The 21,684-nt window shown below is 41.9% G+C and overlaps 1 protein-coding gene across 1 annotated transcript in view; it reads right to left on the reverse strand.

Annotated features, from left to right (window-relative positions):
* The window catches only part of LOC139376012 (5'-nucleotidase domain-containing protein 3-like), an 81,175-nt gene extending 59,875 nt beyond the window's left edge, over window positions 1–21,300 (reverse strand). Inside the window, exons 1-3 of the mRNA XM_071118059.1 lie at window positions 20,863–21,300; window positions 14,988–15,172; window positions 324–454 (exon numbers count right to left, since the gene is read on the reverse strand). Of these exons, the coding sequence (XP_070974160.1) occupies window positions 324–454; window positions 14,988–15,172; window positions 20,863–21,193 (647 nt within the window). The 5' untranslated portion in view covers window positions 21,194–21,300. The remainder of the gene's footprint in view (window positions 1–323; window positions 455–14,987; window positions 15,173–20,862) is intronic.
* Window positions 21,301–21,684: the final 384 nt, after the last annotated feature.

The following is a 21,684-nucleotide window of genomic DNA, read 5'->3' on the forward strand; positions in this document are numbered from 1 at the left end:
AAGAATTTAGCTTGGACTGCCTTGGAGTGGCCTGAGTGGGGAGGGGAAAACCAGCTGTTATTGGCAGAGAGGTTTGGAACTCTTTCTTATTGGTCTAACTAGGCAGGCCAAAACTCCATCCCACCAAAACAGGCTGAAATTTCAGGCAGCCTTTTCAAACAGATTTTACACTAAAAGGGCATTATCATAACTTTCACAATTTCATAGTATTATTTCAACCTCATACTGTGGAAATATATAATTAAAAAAACAAAACAGGAAATCATGTTTTTGACTGCACTAGGCCTTTAATCAATGTATTCATAGTAATAGCTAGACTGCACCTGTATACGGTTCCCAGCTGTATGTAGTGAAAGGCATCTATCTTCATCAGCAAAGCCCTTTGGACATCATAGTGCAGTCCTCTGACAACAAAGTTAGGGATGTACTCGTACTCTCTCAAGCCCTCAGGGTACTAAGGCAGAAGAAAAAAACATTTTATTTTATCTTTAGGCAAGTCAGTTAAGAACAACTTCGCATTTTCAATGAGAGCCTAGGAACAGTGGGGCAGAACAACAGATTTGTACCTTGTCAGCTCGGGGATTTGAACTTGCAACCTTCCGGTTACTAGTCCAACTCTCTAACCACTAGGCTACCCTGCCGCCCCATGAGAAAATGAGACGTTATCACTGAAGCTTGGAGCGGAACAGAAACAAGGATCTATGGTTTATCACCATTTATTGGAGATGGACGTGTAAACTGTCTAAACTGAAGACACAGATTTTAAAACGCTCAGTCAAATCTTTGTTCTTTGAACATAGGCTTTGCAAAAAGTCCACTTACACCAATTCTCAGAGGAAGATCTTGAAAAGGCTGAATACTTAAAACAATTTTAAAAAAACTACTTTAACACATTTTTCTCCAATGATTTTCTCACCACTATTAGAAAATAGTTTGTTAACTTTAACAGACAGACACTGACAGTATAAATAGAACCCCTCTCTATTTGGAAAAATATGGCAAGTGTTGAATGAAATGGGAGGCGGGGGGGGGGGGGGGGGGGTTGTCAAGGTTACAAACAAAGACATGGCCTGTGCTTTGTCAAGTCCAACAGAATTACATAATATAACAGTTTTCAGTTAATATGATTTGATTAATATGTATCTGGAGCAGAGTAGTCTTTCATGTGACAGTGAGTGCAGTCTTATGCCAGTGCTAGTTAGGCCTGCCAACGACCAAAGGATTTGTTTTGCACAAAACACGACCTGGGGCCGTATCCACAAAGCATCATAGAAAAGGTCCTAGGAATCACGTTAAAACATGTTTTAGGACAACAACAACAACAACAAAAACTCTCAACGTAGCTTTTAAGATGACACAGCTGACAAACTGAGCCAGGAGTCGAATCAACTCATAAAACGTTTCGCTCATCAGGTAATCACAGGTAATCACAGGTAATCACAGGTACCGCAAAGGAAAGAGAGAGATGACGTTTATTGACATTGTTGCAAATTACAGGGAATACCAATCGCGATGAGACATTGCCACGCTGTGAACTCCATAGAATGCCTCAAGACAACCACAGGGAATGTGACTGTACATCAAATGTTGCAATGGTAAAATAATATACTTTCTGCCTATTGCGCTCCAAAGTTAAAACTTGAAATAACATGGTAATTTAATTAACCTAGCAAAAGAAGAAAACAAAAGTTCATTTATTAGCCTAGTAGTTATTAATTATCTAGGCATATCATGTGAAAATGGGCCTTGTGAAATCCTTTTCAAAAGCATTCAAAAGCATTCATTGGCAAATTGGCATGCCAATGACCATAGGAGCTGTTTGTGCCATCATGACAACTCCTATGGTTGTTGTGATGTCAGACCATAGGAGTTTTGAGTGACAACGACCATAGGAGTTGGCTATTTATGTTTGTGCCTTCTTGCCAACTCCTATTGGCAAAACACGACAAACAGATCCGGGAAACCAGAATAGAAAAACAGACTCTGGTCCCAGATCAGTTTTGTGCCGTCTTGCCAACTTCCTGTGGTCATTTTAATGCCAAACTCGACCCCCCCCCCCCCCCCCCCCGGGCAAGGAATTGGCAATACAACACAAACTTGGTATAAGCTTTTCCATCTAAACGGACACATGAGCACCAACATGTGAAGTTTATAGGAGCATGTCAAATTGAGTGTCAAATGAAAATAAAGAGTCTATATTTTTGAGAAATTAAGTCATATAATTATTTCAAGCATTTTCCATTCTAAAAAATGTGCAGTAAGCAAAGGCTCAGATCATTTCTAATTTCTCTCCCTCATGTAACGAAGATAAAAGTTCACAAAAGTAACAAGAAAAGGTAGATCTACTAATTAGTTACTGTGTGTTTACTGATATCAAGTTTAATAATTATTATGTGATTAAAACTCATAATTCATTTACCAAATCGGTAGCGGATATCTATGAGATATCAAAGTAGACACAAACCACAGTTGGGTCACCTGCTACTTCCACTGGCATACTGTTATGTTCAGCTCATTGTGTCTCCTGTTACTGTCCTCCCTTCCACTGACTGTTATGTTCAGCTCATAGTGTCTCCTGTTACTGTCCTCTCTTCCACTGACTGTTATGTTCAGCTCATAGTGTCTCCTGTTACTGTCCTCTCTTCCACTGACTGTTATGTTCAGCTCATAGTGTCTCCTGTTACTGTCCTCCCTTCCACTGACTGTTATGTTCAGCTCATAGTGTCTCCTGTTACTGTCCTCCCTTCCACTGACTGTTATGTTCAGCTCATAGTGTCTCCTGTTACTGTCCTCCCTTCCACTGACTGTTATGTTCAGCTCATAGTGTCTCCTGTTACTGTCCTCCATTCCACGGACTGTTATGTTCAGCTCATTGTGTCTCCTGTTACTGTCCTCCCTTCCACTGACTGTTATGTTCAGCTCATAGTGTCTCCTGTTACTGTCCTCCCTTCCACTGACTGTTATGTTCAGCTCATTGTGTCTCCTGTTACTGTCCTCCCTTCCACTGACTGTTATGTTCAGCTCATAGTGTCTCCTGTTACTGTCCTCCCTTCCACTGGCATACTGTTATGTTCAGCTCATAGTGTCTCCTGTTACTGTCCTCCCTTCCACTGGCATACTGTTATGTTCAGCTCATAGTGTCTCCTGTTACTGTCCTCCCTTCCACCGACTGTTATGTTCAGCTCATAGTGTCACCTGTTACTGTCCTCCCTTCCACTGACTGTTATGTTCAGCTCATAGTGTCTCCTGTTACTGTCCTCCCTTCTACTGACTGTTATGTTCAGCTCATAGTGTCTCCTGCTACTGTCCTCTCTTCCACTGACTGTTATGTTCAGCTCATAGTGTCTCCTGCTACTGTCCTCTCTTCTACTGACTGTTATGTTCAGCTCATAGAGTCTCCTGCTATACTGTCCTCTCTTCCACTGACTGTTATGTTCAGCTCATAGTGTCTCCTGTTACTGTCCTCTCTTCCACTGACTGTTATGTTCAGCTCATAGTGTCTCCTGCTACTGTCCTCCCTTCCACTGACTGTTATGTCCAGCTCATAGTGTCTCCTGCTACTGTCCTCCCTTCCACTGACTGTTATGTCCAGCTCATAGTGTCTCCTGTTACTGTCCTCCCTTCCACTGACTGTTATGTTCAGCTCATAGTGTCTCCTGCTACTGTCCTCTCTTCCACTGACTGTTATGTTCAGCTCATAGTGTCTCCTGCTACTGTCCTCTCTTCCACTGACTGTTATGTTCAGCTCATAGTGTCTCCTGTTACTGTCCTCCCTTCCACTGACTGTTATGTTCAGCTCATAGTGTCTCCTGCTACTGTCCTCCCTTCCACTGACATATTATGATGTCTTCAATATTATTCTACAATGTAGAAAATAGTAAGAATAAAGAAAAACCCTTGAATGAGTAGGAGCGTCCAAACTTTTGACTGGTAATGTATATATATATATATTTTTTTTTAACACTGTTTGGACTTAGGCGACCTGAAAAAAATGCTTAGATGCTCGCCCAAGGATTACAATGGCAGACAAATCACTGGAATGGACAACAGTAGCCCTGTCAGAGAATCTCAGTCTGCATCCTGGCTCGTAGGGAGATACAATATCTGAGATATAGGATGGGGACTGTACTCTACTGTGATGGACTGTACTCTACTGTGATGGACTCTACTGTGATGTCATAGACATCTACGATTGTTTCAGATTTAGTCTGGTCAGGAAAACAATCAAATGTGGACTTGTTTGGGGGCGGAGCTCATTAAAATAATAGCCCGTGTGTAGAATAATAAGGACAATAAAAATAAGAATAATAAAAATAAGGATATTACATATTTCTACCTTTGTGTACCTATTTAGGATACATCACTATGAATAGAATGATATTCAGATCCATAATCATGCATTTCTGTATAGTTACAGGTCAGGGACATGTCATTTTGTTACCATAATGCCATTAGCGGAGGTAAATCCACTTCACCTACTGTAATTCAATCGAGTACAGGCTTTACTGAATGAACAAAGATGGAATGCAATATGACATTTGATTAAATAGTCTGTCGAATTGCCTCGTCTCAAGAGGGAAGATCCTAGGAGCCAGATTAGGTGATGGCAGATAGCCCCAATGCGGTACTGCTGGCATCAAAACAACCCCGTTGGGGTAAAGGAGTTCTGTTGACAGGCATTAAGGATATGGTAGCTGGTGGTGGTAGGGAAGTGGATGGCAGCAACTGCTGCAGAAAAACAACCCCGTTGGGGTAAAGGAGTTCTGTTGACAGGCATTAAGGATATTATAGCTGGTGGTGGTAGGGAAATGGATGGCAGCAACTGCTGCAGAAAAACAGCAAGTGAGAAAACATGGGTAATTTAACATATAAATACATCCCAAGATTTACTACACCCTATTGGTTAAGAGAGAAGGGAGTGATAATTGTAAGAGTGAGCCCATAGGTTGAACAGCAAGCGTGAGGAATGTGCATTATCGTGCCGTGCTTATAGGCTATAAGGTCAATAGGTGAAGGACATTTCACACATGGTTAATAGGAAAGACGCTATGATGATACGTTAGTATTCATTCCCACTATGCCCGTAGAATATGAAACAGAGTGAATTATGTTACACTTACTGAATGAAGTTAAACGAGCATTCAAACCAGCCTTCCTGATTGAACTTTACTAAAGCTCTATTTCAATCTAGTACATGTTTAACTGAGTGAACAAGAACGACAGAGGGAAGATCCTCGAAGCCAGGTAGGTAGGCAGCCCTACGCAGGACCGCTGGCATCGGAGCACACCCCAAAATAATCAGTTACTTAACAGGGAGAAGGGACGCAACGAAGCAACAATTGAGAGGACGGACAATAGATTTGGGCCTAACATATAAGGTGTAGGCAGAGCATGAGGGTGAAGGTTGAATTATATCCTAACGTGGCTGCAGTTCTGAACGAGTGACCAGTGACCAGGTAAAATATTACCCCTTTATATAACTTGAGAGGAGATGAGTGAAAACAGATGCGGGTTGTAGAGAGATGAAAGGAGAATGATGGGGATCAGAGCGAGATCAAGCAGGAATATATATTAGCATAACGCATGAGAATAGATTCAGTGTAAGTGCTAGCTATTATGATGGTACCCTAGGAACCTGATTTAAAAAGCTTGAGAGTGAGGCTCTAGTGATTCAGGTGAAAAGACCAGATCAGAAAAACCTAAATCACATGAAGGAAATAAAAGTGACAGAAGTTGTGAACTTGCCATAAGAAGGAAACTATGGAAAACCAGTCAAAAAAAGACTTGCGAAACGTCAACGCCGAGGGAAACCACCTGAGGGCTACGAGCATATGCTGTAGAACAGGAAGTAGCAGGTAGCTTAGTACTGAGAATACAAGTGTTGCGATGAAGGAAGAGTCGTGCTGACTGAATATGAATGGGCAAAGAGACAAAGCAACAAGAAGTAAGTGTTGCCTGAGAGAGTGTTTTCGCCTAGTGTGCGACATGCCGTTGATATTCCTGAGATGAGGCCCTCGATAGAGTTACCATTTTACCCGTATTGTAAAAGGGCAACAAACTGCAGAAATGTTGAGTCTGAAGATCTTCCATAAGTAGACGGATACGAAAGCAGACATAGTAAAAAACCTGGACTCAGAGGGCCAACTGTCTATAACACGTAATGAGATCTTAAAGAAAAGGTTTGATTAAAGAATCTTGAGATTATCAGGCTCTGTTGTAACATGAAAAGGCACTTGAGTAAAAGTGTCAATGAAAAACTTGAGTGTTAACCAAGGACGTGCAGTTGCCAGATGAACCTTGCACGCTAGCAGTGAAATGAGCATTAATACATGAAACGAGTAAAGGACCCAACATGGTGGAACCCATTGCTCTTAACCTCCCTCACTAGCTTTAAGCACCAGCTGTCAGAGCAGCTCACAGATCACTGCACCTGTACATAGCCCATCTGTAAATAGCCCATCCAATCTACCTCATCCCCATACTGTATTTATTTATCTTCCTCCTTGCACCCAAGTATCCTTGCACATTCATCTTCTGCACATTCTACCATTCCAGTGTTTAATTGCTGTATTGTAATTACTTCAACACCACGGCCTATTTATTGCCTTTACCTCTCTTATCCTTCCTCATTTGCACATGCTGTAGACTTTTTCAACTGTATTATTGATTGTATGTTTGTTTATTCCATGTGTAACTCTGTGTTGTTTGTGTCGAACTGCTTTGCTTTATCTTGGCCAGGTCGCAGTTGTAAATGAGAACTTGTTCTCAACTAGCCTACCTGGTTAAATAAAGGTGAAACAAAAATGAAAAACATTTTAAAAATTGCTGGGCAGCCTTAATTTACAAACTGAAGGTGATGACTATGGGACCAACCGTTGTTAGTTGGGTAGGATGTTAGTTTGCATAGAGAAGCATTTCCCCGAATTAGTTCAGGTAAGATGTAACCTGGTTATTAGAAACTTAAGCTCCACCTGTAACAATGAACAAAAAGTATTAGAATAAAGACAAGTACATGAAATGAGCATTAATAGGCCTACAGCTAGCACAACTGAAGCTGAAAACCACAGTTCTTAATTGATGGATGAATGTCGATGGCCATTCAGTTCGCTGCTGGGAGGCTGGAGAACATAACCATTATTCAAGATGGAACTGATTGCAAGGACTGACTCAACATATCAAGTTATTGCAGAAGATCTTGTGTTAATGAGATGAAATACAAAATGAAATGTAAATGCCTACAGTGATGAGAGTTAAAAGGCAGTAGCCGGTCTACTGAGCTCATAAAGTACAGATGAAATATATATTTTTTAATTAGTCACTGGAGAATCAATTGATGAAATGACTGTGATATTGCAAAGAACCACTTGTGAAATTATGCATTTCATCCAACTTAATATCAAATACAAACAACTATGCTTACAGACTTTAGGAGCCATGTTGTCTCTGTTTATTATAAGATACTAATGCATGATGGCTGGTGATGGAGTGTTGGCGTGGGCAATCAACAAGCTGCTCCTGGGTTCACTTTGGTTCCAGTCCACTCCTATATATCCATATAGCTGTGAAGGGTCAGTTTTTTTATTTAACTAGGCAAGTCAGTTAAGAACAAATTCTTACTTACAATGACGGCCTACCAAAAGGTTGTCTACAGTTGAAGTCGGAAGATTACATACACCTTAGCCAAATACATTTAAACTCAGTTTGTCACAATTTCTGACATTTAATCCTAGTAAAAATTCCCTGTCTTAGGTCAGTTAGGATCACCACTTTATTTTAAGAATGTGAAATGTCAGAATAATAGTAGAGAGAATGATTTATTTCAGCTTTTATTTATTTCATCACATTCCCAGTGGGTCAGAAGTTTACATACACTCAATTAGTACTTGGTAGCATTGCCTTTAAATTATTTAACTTGGGTTAAACATTTTGGGTAGCCTTCCACAAGCTTCCCACAATAAGTTGGGTGAATTTTGGCCCATTCCTCCTGACAGAGCTGGTGTAACTGAGTCAGGTTTGTAGGCTTCCTTGCTCACACATGCTTTTTCAGTTCTGCCCACACATCTTCTATAGGATTGAGGTCAGGGCTTTGTGATGGCCACTCCAATACCTTGACTTTGTTGTCCTTAAGCAATTTTGCCACAACTTTGGAAGTATGCTTGGGGTCATTGTCCATTTGGAAGACCCATTCGAGACCAAGCTTTAACTTCCTGACTGATGTCTTGAGATGTTCCTTCAATATATCCCCATAATTTCCCCTCCCATTTATTTTGTGAAGTGCACCAGTCCCTCCTGCAGTAAAGCACCCCCCACAACATGATGCTGCCACCCGCGTGCTTCATGGATGGGATGGTGTTCTTTGGCTTGCAAGCCTCCCTCTTTTTCCTCCAAACATAACGATGGTCATTATGGCCAAACAGTTCTATTTTTGTTTCATCAGACCAGAGGACTTTTCTCCAAAAAGTACGATCCCCCATGTGCAGCTTTTTGTTATGGTGGTGTTGGAGCAGTGGCTTCTTCCTTGCTGAGCGGCCTTTCGGGTTATGTCGATATAGGACTCATTTTGCTGTGGATATAGATACTTTTGTACCCGTTTCCTCCAGCATCTTCACAAGGTCCATTGCTGTTGTTCTGGGGTTGATTTGCACTTTTCGCACCAAAGTACATTCATCTCTAGGAGACAGAGCATGCTGCGTGGTTCCATGATGTTTATACTTGCGTACTATTGTTTGTACAGATGAACGTGGTACCTTCAGGCATTTGGAAATTGCTCCCAAGGATGAACCAGACTTGTGGAGGTCTACAAAAAAAAAAATTCTGAGGTCTTGGCTGATTTCTTTTGATTTTCCCATGATGTCAAGCAAAGAGGCACTGAGTTTGAAGGTAGGCCTTGAAATACATCCACAGGTACACCTCCAATTGACTCAAATTATGTCAATTAGCCTATCAGAAGCTTTTAAAGCCATGACATCATTTACTGGAATTTTCCAAGCTGTTTAAAGGCACAGTCAACTTAGTGTATGTAAACTTCTGACCCACTGGAATTGTGATACAGTGAATTATAAGTGAAATAATCTGTCTGTAAAACATTGTTGGAAAATGACTTGTGTCATGCACAAAGTAGATGTCCTAACCGACTTGCCAAAACTATAGTTTGTTAACAAGACATTTGTGGAGTGGTTGAAAAATTAGTTTTAATGACTCCAACCTAAGTGTATGTAAACTTCCAACTTCAACCGTACATGACTCTAAGCATGATGGGATGTTAATTGCTTAATTAACTCAGGAACCACACCGGTGTGGTAACACTTGCTTTCAATATACTTTGTATCCCTCCATTTCCTCCCGTGTTTCCATGGTTTCGGAAGTTACCTGTTTGTGTAAACAAAGGAACAGTTGGTTATAAGGGACTTTTAACCAATGGTGGTCTTTGAACCAATAAGAACAGAGAAAGACGAGATATAAACTAATGAGTTGAATATCTTGACAATTTGAGTGTTTGAAAAATGAGTTTTAATGTCTCCCACCTAAGTGTATGTAAACTTCTGTCTTCAACTGTATATAAGGTGCCACAGTTGACAATGCATGTCAGAGAAAAAAAACAAGCCTGGAGGTCGAAGGAATTGTCCGTAGAGCTCCGAGATAGGATTGTGTCGAGGCACAGATCTGGGGAAGGGTTCCAAAAGATTTCTGCAGTGTTAAAGATCCCCAAGAACCCCCTCCATCATTATTAAATGGAAGAAGTTTGGAACCAACAAGACTCTTCCTAGAGATGGCCGCCCGGCCAGACTGAACAATCGGGGGAGAAGGGCCTTGGTCAGGGAGGTGAACAAGAACCCGATGGTCACTCTGACATAGCTCCAGAGTTTCTCTGTGGAGATGGGAGAACCTTCTAGAAGGACAACCATCTCTGCAGCACTCCACCAATCAGGCCATTATGGTAGTGGCCAAGACAGAAGCCACTCCTCAGTAAAAGGCACATGACAGCCCGCTTGGAGTTTGCCAAAAGGTACCTAAAGGACTCTCAGACCATGAGAAACAAGAGTTTCTGGTCTGATGAAACCAAGATTTTTTAGACTGATTGCCATGCGGAAACATGGCAGCATCATGCTGTGAGGATGTTTGTCAGCGGCAGGGATTGGGAGACTAGTCAGGATCGAGGGAAAGATGAACTGAGCTAAGTACAGAGAGATCTTGATGAAAACCTGCTACAGAGTGCTCAGGACATCAGACTGGAGTGAAGGATCACCTTCCAACAGGACAATGACCCTAAGCCCACAGCCAAGACAATGCAGGAGTGGCTTCGGGACAAGTCTCTGAATGTCCTTGAGTGGCCAAGACAGAACCCGGACTTGAACCCAATCGAACATCTCTAGAGAGACCTGAAAATAGCTGTGCAGCGACGCTCCCCATCCAACCTGACAGAACTTGAGAGGATCTGCTGAGAAGAATGGGAGAAACTTCCCAATTACAGGTGTGCCAAGCTTGTAGCGTCATACTCAAGAGGACTCGGGGCTGTAGTCCCTGTCAAAAGGTGAGTCAACAAAGTACTGAGTAAATGGTCTGAATACTTTTTGAATACACTGTATGACAATACTATTAGACTGTATTTTTTATTTTAACTAGGCAAGTCAGTTAAGAACAAATTCTTATTTTCAATGATGCAGCTACCCAGTGCCCTGTATGCCGTGGGCTCTCCAACCCTGTTCCTGCAGCTACCCAGTGCTCTGTACGCCATGGGCTCTCCAACCATGTCCCTGCAGCTACCCAGTGCTCTGTACGCCATGGGCTCTCCAACCATGTTCCTGCAGCTACCCAGTGCTCTGTACGCCATGGGCTCTCCAACCATGTTCCTGCAGCTACCCAGTGCTCTGTACGCCATGGGCTCTCCAACCCGGTCCCTGCAGCTACCCAGTGCTCTGTACGCCATGGGCTCTCCAACCATGTTCCTGCAGCTACCCAGTGCTTAATCTTGGAAACCAAGTGAAATCTGTTCAGAAACATGAATAGTAACATTTTTTAACCCCCAAAAAACATATTTAATTCAAGTGTTGACAGCCCCTATCCCTGAGCGCTCGAGAAAGGAATGAATGAGACATAGGATGAGATGGAAACATATGGTGGTGAGATATTATGTAGCTTAAGCTAATATGTCAGCCTATTTTATTTTATTTAACTAGGCAAGTCAGTTAAGAACAAATTCTTATTTACAATGACGGCCTACCCAGGCCAAACCCTAACCTGGACAACGCTGGGCCAATTGTGCACCGCCCTATGGGACTCCCAATCACGGCCGGTTGTGATACAGCCTGGAATCAAACCAAGGTGTCTGTAGTGACACCTCTAGCACTGAGATGCAGTGCCTTAGACCGCTGCGCCACTCGAGAGCCCAAACAATTATTATTGATTAAAATATAAAAATGCCCTATTATTAGGCTACTCATAATTGTAGGCCAACTCTATAAGCATCCCTGCACAATCAATATGTTTACCTTACCTTTATTTAACTAGTCAAGTCAGTTAAGAACAAATTCAGCTCTGGGATTTGATCTTGCAACCTTTCGGTTACTAGTCCAACGCTCTAACCACTAGTCCAACGCTCTAACCACTAGTCCAACGCTCTAACCACTAGTCCAACGCTCTAACCACTAGAACCGACAGTATCACCTAGGCCCCCAATGAACCGACAGTATCACCTAGGCCCCCAATGAACCGACAGTATCCCCTAGGCCCCCAATGAACCGACAGTATCCCCTAGGCCCCCAATGAACCGACAGTATCCCCTAGGCCCCCAATGAACCGACAGTATCCCCTAGGCCCCCAATGAACCGACAGTATCCCCTAGGCCCCCAATGAACCGACAGTATCCCCTAGGCCCCCAATGAACCGACAGTATCCCCTAGGCCCCCAATGAACCGACAGTATCCCCTAGGCCCCCAATGAACCGACAGTATCCCCTAGGCCCCCAATGAACCGACAGTATCCCCTAGGCCCCCAATGAACCGACAGTATCCCCTAGGCCCCCAATGAACCGACAGTATCCCCTAGGCCCCCAATGAACCGACAGTATCCCCTAGGCCCCCAATGAACCGACAGTATCCCCTAGGCCCCCAATGAACCGACAGTATCCCCTAGGCCCCCAATGAACCGACAGTATCCCCTAGGCCTGTAGGTTCTCTCCCAGACTCATGGATAGAACGTTTGCAGTGTAGCACAAGGTAACCAGTCCATCCAGTATGCATAATAATACTGTCCACAATCAAAGGGGATTACTAGAATGTGTATAGGCTAGACCAATTATGTACCAACAACATCTGAAATATATATACCATATGTTTTCTTCTTCTGCCGTACGTAATATGCAGTAGGTAATTAGGCTATGTATTGTATAATGACACAATCATTATTTAAATTCAGTTACATTTTTGGGGGTCTTGGCATCACATACATTACATTACATTTCATACATACATACATACATATAAACATTCATGCTACTCAGTCATTTTTTTCACGGTAATTCAACGACTGATTTTTTATCTATATATATATATATATTTATTTTTTTTAAACATCCATTCAAAATGCCAATTTCATCTTCACACTATACCATAGTTGTCACCTCAAATAGTTTCCTTGTCAATTAATAATATTTTTGACTACTTTCAGAAAAGTCTAAGGTAGGGCTAGGTTTTTTAATACGTTTTAAGGAAAGGAGAAATAGTTACTTGTGTCTGACGTGCGCTGGTGACTTTGATTGACAGGTGCTTTTATGGGCGTGTGCACGTTGATTCTCTCTATAGGCCCACATGTCCTTTCCAAAAATGTCAGAAAGTAGCCTGTCTGGACTCCCATCTGATTTAATCTTGTTAAAAGGCCTATTTTTAGTAGCTTAGGCTAAATTATTTATCTAATTTCATGCGTCCTGTCTTTGAAAAACATATGCAAATGCCATCGAATGACCGCAGTAAGCAAGGTTTGTGATGTTATGAGAATATTTGGGAAAAGTAGGAGAAAACCCATCGGACTTCGTTTGAATGATTTTGTGCGTCGAAATAAGATCTGTATTTATAGGTATCCTATGGAAATATTGAGTGCCATAGTCTGGTTATCTGTCTCCCGACCCCTCCTGTCACACCCTCCAGTATTTATGCTGCAATAGTATGCTCCCTCTAATTCTCTCTCCCTCCCCTCCCAGAGGACCTGAGCCCTGTGACCATGCCTCAGGACTACCTGACCTGATGACTTCTTGCTGTCCCCAGCCCAGCTGGGCATGCTGCTGCTTCAGTTTCAACTGTTATGCCTGTGGCTATGGAACCCTGACCTGTTCACCGTGTTACCTTGTCCCGGACCTGCAGTTTTCGACTCTCTCTCTACCGCACCTGCTGTCTCTAACTCTGAATGCTGGGCTATGAAAAGCCAACTGACATTTACTCCTTTTATTTTACCAGGTAAGTTGACTGAGAACACATTCTCATTTACAGCAACGACCTGGGGAATAGTTACAGGGGAGAGGGGGATGAAGGAGCCAATTATAAGCTGGGAATGATTAGGTGACCATGATGGTATGAAGTACAGATTGGGAATTTAGCCAGGACACAGGGGTTAACACCCCTACTCTTACGATAAGTGCCATGGGATCTTTAATAACCTGAGAGTCAGGACACCCGTTTAACTTCCCATCCGAAAGACAGCACCCTACACAGGGCAATGTCCCCAATCACTGCCCTGGGGCATTGGGAAATTATTATTTCAGAGGAAAGAGTGCCTCCTACTGGCCCTCCAACACCACTTCCAGCAGCATGTGGTCTCCCATCCAGGTACTGACCACGTACTGACCAGGACCAACCCTGATTAGCTTCAGAAGCAAGCCAGCAGTGGGATGCAGGGTGGTATGCTGCTGACTCCTGAGGTGCTGACCTGTTGCACCCTCTACAACCACTGTGATTATCATTATTTGCTGGTCATCTATAAACGTTTGAACATCTTGGCCATGTACTGTTATAATCTCCATCCGGCACAGCCAGGAGAGGACTGGCCACCCCTCAGAGCCTGGTTCCTCTCCAGGTTTCTTCCTAGGTTCTAGGGAGTTTTTCCGTGCTTCTACACCTGCATTGCTTGCTGTTTGGTGTTTAAGGCTGGGTTTCTGTACAGCACTTTGTGACATCAGCTGATGTAAAAAGGGCTTTATAAATACATTTGATTGATTGATCTGTAGGAGGAATGTATATGGTGGAGGCAATTAAGCTTGAAATGTATTGAGTAAAGTAAGAGCAACAACATGTGGCAGGCACTGATAAGGGTGGAGATATGTGGTTTAGTGAGGAAGGGGGCCGAGGTCAGGTCAGGTCACATTAAGTGCTACCACAAAACTCTCTGATGAAGATGATATGCTGTAGCCTGGGATCAGAGGTATTAAAGACGGCTGGATAGCCGCCTGCACCGGGTCGTTGGTCACGGCAGTAGCTAGAGGGGCCCGGGTGGAGATGGCTGCAGCAGCAGAATGGGGAGCAGAGGGGCCCGGGTGGAGATGGCAGCAGAAGCTGAATAGGTAGCAGAGGGGCCCGGGTGGAGATGGCAGCAGAAGCTGAATAGGGAGCAGAGGGGCCCGGGTGGAGATGGCAGCAGAAGCTGAATAGGTAGCAGAGGGGCCCGGGTGGAGGCGGCTGCAGAAGCAGAATGGGGAGCAGAGGGGCCCGGGTGGAGATGGCAGCAGAAGCTGAATAGGGAGTAGAGGAAGAAGGACCACAGCCTCGCATCTTAAAATGTTGGTTTTTGTTTGGCATACATTTTAAAGTGAACAAATCTGAGTCAAAGCATAATTCTGTTACCGTGGAATTTCCCATATGACAATTACCATAAGAGTTGTCAGCACTAACAGATCTGGGATCAGGCTACTGCTCCTCTGTTATGCCACTTCATCTCTGTCACATTAAAAGACCCTCTGCTACAGATCAGATCTAGGACCAGGCTAGAGGAACAGACATTACCCTGTGCTCCTGGATGAGGATGTCCCTGGCGATGTTAAAGATGAGGGTGTGGAGGTGTCTGGAGTAGAAGGCCAGAGTGTAGTCATAGTCAAACCCATAGATCTCGATGTCACCCAGACTCATCTCGTTGTTGGCAAAGATGGTGTCGGGGTTCACACTGTTCTTAGATATCACAGGGATCAGGGCTAAATGAGAAGGAAAAACAAGAGGTTGGAGAAGAAGAAGAATGACATGCATGTTTTACATTTCTTCCTCAAGCTTTCTTGATGTGTTGTGTCAATGTTGGTAAAAAAAAAAAATATTGCCCCTCTGCAAATGAATACAAGCGTCTGTCATGCTCTTGCTGATTAGTGACATGAATTATGATGCATTTGAAATCATTTGTCAACACTATCATATAGGTTTCTAGCTAAAGGAGATATGAAAACATCAGTGCACCCTGAAAGTCTGCAGATTTATTCATTTGTTAGATATTTCTTATTTTAGGTCTGCATATAAGGTATGTGTATTGTAGGTATGTGTACTGTAGGTATGTGTACTGTAGGTATGTGTACTGTAGGTATTGTAGGTATGTGTACTGTAGGTATGTGTATTGTAGGTATGTGTACTGTAGGTATGTGTACTGTAGGTATGTGTACTGTAGGTATGTGTACTGTAGGTATGTGTACTGTAGGTATGTGTACTGTAGGTATGTGTACTGTAGGTATGTGTATGTGTACTGTAGGTATGTGTATGTAGGTATGTGTACTGTAGGTATGTGTACTGTAGGTATGTGTACTGTAGGTATGTGTACTGTAGGTATGTGTACTGTAGGTATGTGTACTGTAGGTATGTGTACTGTAGGTATGTGTACTGTAGGTATGTGTACTGTAGGTATGTGTATTGTAGGTATGTGTACTGTAGGTATGTGTACTGTAGGTATGTGTACTGTAGGTATGTGTACTGTAGGTATGTGTACTGTAGGTATGTGTACTGTAGGTATGTGTACTGTAGGTATGTGTATTGTAGGTATGTGTACTGTAGGTATGTGTACTGTAGGTATGTGTACTGTAGGTATGTGTACTGTAGGTATGTGTATTGTAGGTATGTGTACTGTAGGTATGTGTACTGTAGGTATGTGTACTGTAGGTATGTGTACTGTAGGTATGTGTATTGTAGGTATGTGTACTGTAGGTATGTGTACTGTAGGTATGAGCATATAAGGTATGTGTACTGTAGGTATGTGTACTGTAGGTATGTGTACTGTAGGTATGTGTACTGTAGGTATGTGTACTGTAGGTATGTGTATTGTAGGTATGTGTACTGTAGGTATGTGTACTGTAGGTATGTGTACTGTAGGTATGTGTACTGTAGGTATGTGTATTGTAGGTATGTGTACTGTAGGTCTGTGTATTGTAGGTATGTGTACTGTAGGTCTGTGTATTGTAGGTATGTGTATTGTAGGTATGAGCATATAAGGTCATGTGTACTGTAGGTATGTGTACTGTAGGTATGTGTATTGTAGGTATGTGTATTGTAGGTATGTGTACTGTAGGTCTGTGTATTGTAGGTATGTGTATTGTAGGTATGAGCATATAAGGTATGTGTACTGTAGGTATGTGTACTGTAGGTATGTGTATTGTAGGTATGTGTATTGTAGGTATGTGTATTGTAGGTATGTGTACTGTAGGTCTGTGTATTGTAGGTATGTGTACTGTAGGTATGAGCATATAAGGTATGTGTACTGTAGGTCTGTGTACTGTAGGTATGTGTATTGTAGGTATGTGTATTGTAGGTATGTGTATTGTAGGTATGTGTACTGTAGGTCTGTGTATTGTAGGTATGTGTACTGTAGGTATGAGCATATAAGGTATGTGTACTGTAGGTATGTGTACTGTAGGTATGTGTATTGTAGGTATGTGTACTGTAGGTATGTGTACTGTAGGTATGTGTATTGTAGGTATGTGCATATAAGGTATGTGTACTGTAGGTATGTGTACTGTAGGTATGTGTACTGTAGGTATGTGTATTGTAGGTATGTGTACTGTAGGTATGTGTATTGTAGGTATGTGTACTGTAGGTACTGTAGGTATGTGTACTGTAGGTATGTGTATTGTAGGTATGTGTACTGTAGGTATGTGTACTGTAGGTATGTGTACTGTAGGTATGTGTACTGTAGGTATGTGTATTGTATGTGTACTGTAGGTCTGTGTACTGTAGGTATGTGTATTGTGTAGGTATGTGTACTGTAGGTATGTGTACTGTAGGTCTGTGTATTGTAGGTATGTGTACTGTAGGTCTGTGTAATGTAGGTATGTGTACTGTAGGTATGTGTATTGTAGGTATGTGTACTGTAGGTATGTGTACTGTAGGTATGTGTACTGTAGGTATGTGTATTGTAGGTATGTGTACTGTAGGTATGTGTATTGTAGGCATGTGTACTGTAGGTATGTGTACTGTAGGTATGTGTACTGTAGGTATGTGTACTGTAGGTATGTGTACTGTAGGTATGTGTATTGTAGGTATGTGTACTGTAGGTATGTGTACTGTAGGTATGTGTACTGTAGGTATGTGTATTGTAGGTATGTGTACTGTAGGTATGTGTACTGTAGGTATGTGTACTGTAGGTATGTGTATTGTAGGTATGTGTACTGTAGGTATGTGTACTGTAGGTATGTGTACTGTAGGTATGTGTATTGTAGGTATGTGTACTGTAGGTATGTGTATTGTAGGTATGAGCATATAAGGTATGTGTATTGTAGGTATGAGCATATAAGGTATGTGTATTGTAGGTATGTGCATATAAGGTATGTGTATTGTAGGTATGTGCATATAAGGTATGTGTATTGTAGGTATGAGCATATAAGGTCATGTGTATTGTAGGTATGTGTACTGTAGGTATGTGTACTGTAGGTATGTGTACTGTAGGTATGTGTACTGTAGGTATGTGCATATAAGGTCATGTGTATTGTAGGTATGTGCATATAAGGTCATGTGTATTGTAGGTATGTGCATATAAGGTCATGTGTATTGTAGGTATGTGCATATAAGGTCATGTGTATTGTAGGTATGAGCATATAAGGTCATGTGTACTGTAGGTATGTGTACTGTAGGTATGTGTACTGTAGGTATGTGTACTGTAGGTATGTGTATATAAGGTCATGTGTATTGTAGGTATGAGCATATAAGGTATGTGTACTGTAGGTATGTGTACTGTAGGTATGTGCATGTAAGGTAATGTGTATTGTAGGTATGTGTACTGTAGGTATGTGTACTGGGTAGGTATGTGTACTGTAGGTATGTGTACTGTAGGTATGTGTACTGTAGGTATGTGTACTGTATCATATAAGGTCATGTGTATTGTAGGTATGTGCATATAAGGTCATGTGTATGTAGGTCACTGTAGGTATGTGTACTGTAGGTATGTGTATATAAGGTCATGTGTATTGTAGGTATGAGCATATAAGGTATGTGTACTGTAGGTATGTGTACTGTAGGTACTACTGTAGGTATGTGTACTTCGTAAGTAATCATTTCTGTAGGTATGTGTATTGTAGGTATGTGTATTGTAGGTATGTGTATTGTAGGTATGTGTGTAAGGTCTACTACACCTATTGTATTCAGCATTTCACTGTAAGGTTTACTACACCTGTTGTATTCAGCATTTCACTGTAAGGTCTACTACACCTGTTGTATTCAGCATTTCACTGTAAGGTCTACTACACCTGTTGTATTCAGCATTTTACTGTGAGGTCTACTACACCTGTTGTATTCAGCATGTCACTCCACTGTAAGGTCTACTACACCTGTTGTATTCAGCATTTCACTGTAAGGTCTACTACACCTGTTGTATTCAGCATTTCACTGTAAGGTCTACTACACCTGTTGTATTCAGCATTTCACTGTAAGGTCTACTACACCTGTTGTATTCAGCATTTCACTGTAAGGTCTACTACACCTGTTGTATTCAGCATTTCACTGTAAGGTCTACTACACCTGTTGTATTCAGCATTTCACTGTAAGGTCTACTACACCTGTTGTATTCAGCATTTCACTGTATGGTCTACTACACCTGTTGTATTCAGCATTTCACTGTAAGGTCTACTACACCTGTTGTATTCGGCATTTCACTGTAAGGTCTACTACACCTGTTGTATTCAGCATTTCACTGTAGGGTCTACTACACCTGTTGTATTCAGCATTTCACTGTAAGGTCTACTACACCTGTTGTATTCGGCATTTCACTGTAAGGTCTACTACACCTGTTGTATTCAGCATTTCACTGTAGGGTCTACTACACCTGTTGTATTCAGCATTTCACTGTAAGGTCTACTACACCTGTTGTATTCAGCATTTCACTGTAAGGTCTACTACACCTGTTGTATTCAGCATTTCACTGTAGGGTCTACTACACCTGTTGTATTCAGCATTTCACTGTAGGGTCTACTACACCTGTTGTATTCAGCATTTCACTGTAAGGTCTACTACACCTGTTGTATTCAGCATTTCACTGTAGGGTCTACTACACCTGTTGTATTCAGCATTTCACTGTAAGGTCTACTACACCTGCTGTATTCAGCATTTCACTGTAAGGTCTACTACACCTGTTGTATTCAGCATTTCACTGTAAGGTCTACTACACCTGTTGTATTCAGCATTTCACTGTGAGGTCTACTACACCTGTTGTATTCAGCATTTCACTGTGAGGTCTACTACACCTGTTGTATTCAGCATTTCACTGTAAGGTCTACTACACCTGTTGTATTCAACATTTCACTGTAAGGTCTACTACACCTGTTGTATTCAACATTTCACTGTATGGTCTACTACACCTGTTGTATTCAGCATTTCACTGTAAGGTCTACTACACCTGTTGTATTCGGCATTTCACTGTAAGGTCTACTACACCTGTTGTATTCAGCATTTCACTGTAGGGTCTACTACACCTGTTGTATTCAGCATTTCACTGTAAGGTCTACTACACCTGTTGTATTCGGCATTTCACTGTAAGGTCTACTACACCTGTTGTATTCAGCATTTCACTGTAGGGTCTACTACACCTGTTGTATTCAGCATTTCACTGTAAGGTCTACTACACCTGTTGTATTCAGCATTTCACTGTAAGGTCTACTACACCTGTTGTATTCAGCATTTCACTGTAGGGTCTACTACACCTGTTGTATTCAGCATTTCACTGTAGGGTCTACTACACCTGTTGTATTCAGCATTTCACTGTAAGGTCTACTACACCTGTTGTATTCAGCATTTCACTGTAAGGTCTACTACACCTGCTGTATTCAGCATTTCACTGTAAGGTCTACTACACCTGTTGTATTCAGCATTTCACTGTAAGGTCTACTACACCTGTTGTATTCAGCATTTCACTGTAAGGTCTACTACACCTGCTGTATTCAGCATTTCACTGTAAGGTCTACTACACCTGTTGTATTCAGCATTTCACTGTAAGGTCTACTACACCTGTTGTATTCAACATTTCACTGTGAGGTCTACTACACCTGTTGTATTCAGCATTTCACTGTGAGGTCTACTACACCTGTTGTATTCAGCATTTCACTGTAAGGTCTACTACACCTGTTGTATTCAACATTTCACTGTAAGGTCTACTACACCTGTTGTATTCAACATTTCACTGTAAGGTCTACTACACCTGTTGTATTCAACATTTCACTGTAAGGTCTACTACACCTGTTGTATTCGGCGCATGTGACAAATACACTTTGATTTGAAGTACTGGTACTTGTAATTAACATGCCACCGCTGGTACAGTGAGTAACAAGTTGCGCCTAACTTCTCTCAAAGGAATACAAATAATTAGGGATTGGACATTATTGTTTAACATCCTCAACCATATGGATTCAACAGATGCATGTCCTACCTTCGGTCTGTTTTTTGGTTTCGTTGTAAATAGACCACAACCAGTTGGTCATGTCTTGGCCACTTGCAGAAGTGGTACACAAAGTAGCTTCCTTCGCATAGATTTTGGCAAAGGGTTGTTTCGCCAACACTTGGCCGATGAACCTACTGTGGGACACCGCACTGAAATTCCGCTCCCATAACCGAGCCTTCTTCCACGGCGTTCGGTTTCCGAAGTACCGTGGTATGTCGTGCTGCGCGTGGAAGGCATTGTAGCAATTGAAACACTTCTGCAGAGAATCCTTATTCTTTAACAGACTCGAAAATGACAGTGACAAGGGCGTCATGGTCATGGATATCGTTCCCTTCGGGTTGTCGGTAGCTTCTGTCTACGTCGTGGGATTTGGGTAAATGCATGCGGCTACAGCGCTGTTATGTATATAAATACAGAAACAGAATGCGCTAGTGTTCCGCCAGCAGCACAAACGATGACGTCACTGTTGTATGATAATGTGAACGTTCAAAATAAAAGCCCGCATTTCAAAACATTTTAATGTGGATAACTAATTTCAAATATATAGAATTTTAATCAATGGCCACCTCTATTGTGACAGCAAGAAAATGCAATGAGTAATTTATGAAAACAAATCAATAATATGTTTTTAAAATATAGTTTTCTAATTGATCCTTTATTTAACTAAGCGAGTCGGTTAAGAACAAATTCTTACTTACAATTACGGCCTACCCCGGCCAATTGTGCGCCGCCCTATGGGACTCCCAATCACGGCCAGATGTGATGCAGTCTGGATTCTAACCAGGTACTGCAGTGATGCCTTCCTGCACT

Source organism: Oncorhynchus clarkii, chromosome 2, assembly GCF_045791955.1.
Source record: "Oncorhynchus clarkii lewisi isolate Uvic-CL-2024 chromosome 2, UVic_Ocla_1.0, whole genome shotgun sequence".
In the NCBI taxonomy this organism is placed as follows: Eukaryota; Metazoa; Chordata; class Actinopteri; order Salmoniformes; family Salmonidae; genus Oncorhynchus; species Oncorhynchus clarkii.